At 39.2% G+C, this 3,435-nt stretch overlaps 1 protein-coding gene across 1 annotated transcript in view; it reads right to left on the bottom strand.

Annotated features, from left to right (window-relative positions):
• The window catches only part of LOC115813975 (butyrophilin subfamily 1 member A1-like), a 5,065-nt gene extending 2,002 nt beyond the window's left edge, over window positions 1-3,063 (bottom strand). Inside the window, exons 1-3 of the mRNA XM_030776676.1 lie at window positions 3,009-3,063; window positions 2,170-2,520; window positions 1,791-2,066 (exon numbers count right to left, since the gene is read on the bottom strand). Of these exons, the coding sequence (XP_030632536.1) occupies window positions 1,791-2,066; window positions 2,170-2,520; window positions 3,009-3,063 (682 nt within the window). The remainder of the gene's footprint in view (window positions 1-1,790; window positions 2,067-2,169; window positions 2,521-3,008) is intronic.
• Between the last annotated feature and the right edge of the window lie 372 nt (window positions 3,064-3,435).

The raw sequence follows: 3,435 nt of genomic DNA, 5'->3' as shown, positions 1-3,435 counted from the left end.
TGTTTGTTTCATGATGTCAGGTAGTTACCCGACAAGACTGAGACACATGTCTTTGGTTCTTCACTGAAATTTAAGACTCACTTTCACTTTTCATCTGTTCTATTTTCTCCTCACAATCTACCAGAAAACAGACAGAATATTCAAAATCTAGAAACAGATTCGGGCGGCACGGTGGCGCAGTGGGTAGCGCCTCACAGCAAGAAGGTCGATTACTGGCCAGGGTCTTCTCTGTGTGGAGTTTACATGTTCTCCGCGTGTCTGCATGGGTTTCCTCCCACAGTCCGAAGACATGCAGGTTAGGTGAATTGGAGACACTAAATTGCCCCTAGGTATGAATGTGAGTGTGTTTGTCTGTGTGTCTGCCCTGTGATGGACTGGCGACCTGTCCAGGGTGTTTCCTCGCCTTTCGCCCTATGAGCACTGGGATAGTCTCCAGCACCCCCTGTGACCCTGATTAGGATAAGCGGCTTAGATAATGAGTGAGATGATGAGTGAGATGAAACAGATTCTCAAGTGACTCTATGTTTCATCTGATCCACCATTCCCCATATTTCATGTCCAGTTACTGTCATTATAATTCACTGACATAAACATATTTACTCTCTCAGATTCTCATCAGTAGCATAGTAGGAAGTGATGGTTTTACTCATCAGGGGGAAAAACACACTCACCTTCTTTCATTTTATTTTCTCTTTCCTCATCTGAGAAAAGAACATACATAATGTAGCATGAGATGACCAGCATTATCCAGGATGGGACAGAGTTGTTGTGTATGTCACATGAATAACAGGGTTTCTGTACTGTGGTGTGCCATGATCATTTCATAATAAAAGAACATATATATTTAAACATGTTCACCTAGGCCTTACTATGATCCCAGGTGGTTTTTACCATGGTGTGTCCAGATCACATGATGTAGACTTTAAACAGGACACTTCAGTTCATCCTCACGTCCAACTAAAATAGGTATCACTGCCTTCTCCTGTCTTTTCTTTTTCTTTCTTTTTTCTTTGATAAATATGTGAATTTTAACTAATTCAAGGAAAATTCAAAATTAGATAAGTGGACCGTTAAAGAACCATCTTTATTTTATCAGTGCATGAATGTTTATAAATTATTATTAATTTGTAAGAATAGAATGGGAAACCAGTTGTTATGGTGTAAAATTCTGACTGTAAATATGGACCATGTAAACACTTATAATAAAAATGTTTACCTTCCTGTCTTCTTTTCCTCTCAGACTCTGAAAAAGAAATACCAAGAAAAAAATTAATGTAAAAGTAGAACTCAAGGGTATATCAGTAGTAGAGGGTAGATAAATAATATTCATTACTGAAAATAAACTAAATCAAAAAGGTCTCACAATTTGTTCAATATAATTAACATAGTTTACTGGACATGCCAGTTTAAGAGTTACCTCTCAGTCTGTGAATATAGAGAATCAGTCCGATTAAACCACACAGAGTCATCACTGAGAACACTGACAAAACTGAAACCCAGGTGATCACACTCCTGTATTTGTGAAAAACTTCACCTGAAACAGGAATTATACTTATTTCATTATTAAAGAATTTAATTTTCAAAATGTAGTGTGCTTTAATCACATTTTAAATTTGTAGTAAGTCCGTGTTTAAAAGGAAACGTGTGTGAGGTTAATCTATTTACATGACACAGAGAATGAAAATTAAATAAAATAATACAAATACAGCCACAATCATTAATTTTGCTAATAATTATTAAACTCATTCATTGGCACTGCTAAATGAGGGTTCTGAGAAATACCTACTTACTCTGGATGAAAATCTCTGTCTCCATCATGTGGTCTCTCATTATTACTCTACAGAAGAATCTGTTGGTGTTACTGTCCTGTACAATAACACGTTGTTTTACACAGAAACCCTCTGTGTCTCTGTCTGTCTCTGTATTCTCAGCAGGGAGAATCTCTCCTTCACTGTCCAACCACAAAACTTCAGGCTGTGGATGCCAGCCTTTAGTTTCACACAGTAGACTCAGTCTTCCTGAATGATCATAGCCCTCCATAGAGATCACTGGGTGGGTTCCTACAGCTATTAATAATCAGTGAAGACAATGTCAGGACTCAGTTTGTTAAAATGGATCATAAACGTCAACAAGTCAGTGCCTAAGTATTGGAGTAAACAAGTTTCTCACCTTCAATTCTGACTTCAGTAGTAACATCATCATACCAACTGAGAGATCGAACAAAGCATTTATATTCTCCTTCATCAGAGACTCTCACTCTGGAGAGTTTTAATGAAGTGTTGCCTTTCTGCAGTTCCTCTTTAAACAGTGCTGTCCTCCCTCTATAGGACTGAATCTGGTTCTCATTTCTGTCTTCATGTTCTGTGTACAGATGCACTAGAGTGTCTGATCCATGGAGTCTACTCCACTGCACTTTCATGTCCACAGCACTGATGCTGGGTTTGAGAGAACAGGGCAGAACCAGGTCTTCACCAGCTACAGCAACAAGACGACCAACTGGACCAACAACCTCAAACTGATCTGGAATCAGAAACACAGACATTCATAACAGTTTACTGTGCAATGTGATATTCACTGAGAAAGATACACACACACACACACACACACACGCGCGCGACCACACACACACACACACACAGAGGTATACTGCTCTGTTCTGAGTCAGAGAGCTCCATTACTTTATACCACAGTGTAAATGCTGTGATGAAAGACAATCATGTCTGTAAACCTGACTCTTTTAAAAACATTTCCTCTCCTTTAAAGCACTTTCTTTATCTTTCTCACAGGACTCAGAAAACTGGTCTTAATCCACATTTTCTCTCACATGGTGGTAGCAACCCCACAGGACTCGCATAGATATAATGACATAGTACATCAGTGACAGAAAGGACATGACAGACAAACACATACACAAACATACACTCCCTCTCTCTCTCTCTCACACACACACGCACACACACAGTCACACACAGAGGAAAGGCATAATTAATGTTTCTGTGGAGACATACCTGATCTGGATAATGTAGCAAAGTGAAGAAAAAGAATCATGTGAATCATCCTCATTCCTGAATGAGACGGTTCAGAAAAAACTAGTCAGACTGTCAAAGAAGCATCTTCTTTGTATCAGATTATTACAGTATTACAGGACGACAGTATTACAGCATTACTGTTTGTCTTTGGTTACAAAAGGTTCTCTTTGGACGGTTTTCTTTAAGACTGAAGACAGCTTATCTCAGCAGTGTCCACAACAAAATCACTTTCAATCTCAGAGCAAGCAGAACCTGTTAATCTGCCCACCCTGGACATGCACAAACTCACAGATAAACACACGACCGTGACTGAAAACTCTGATTTATCTGTGCAGGACAAGTGGCCAGTTTGTGAGGAGTTTTCACCCAGGACCAAATAAACTGAGCGTACAATGTTATGAGCACT

The sequence above is a fragment of the Chanos chanos genome, chromosome 6, assembly GCF_902362185.1.
Source record: "Chanos chanos chromosome 6, fChaCha1.1, whole genome shotgun sequence".
Taxonomy (NCBI): Eukaryota; Metazoa; Chordata; class Actinopteri; order Gonorynchiformes; family Chanidae; genus Chanos; species Chanos chanos.
Note: the sequence above shows the minus strand (reverse complement) of the source record. Positions and strands in the feature narration are given on the sequence as shown.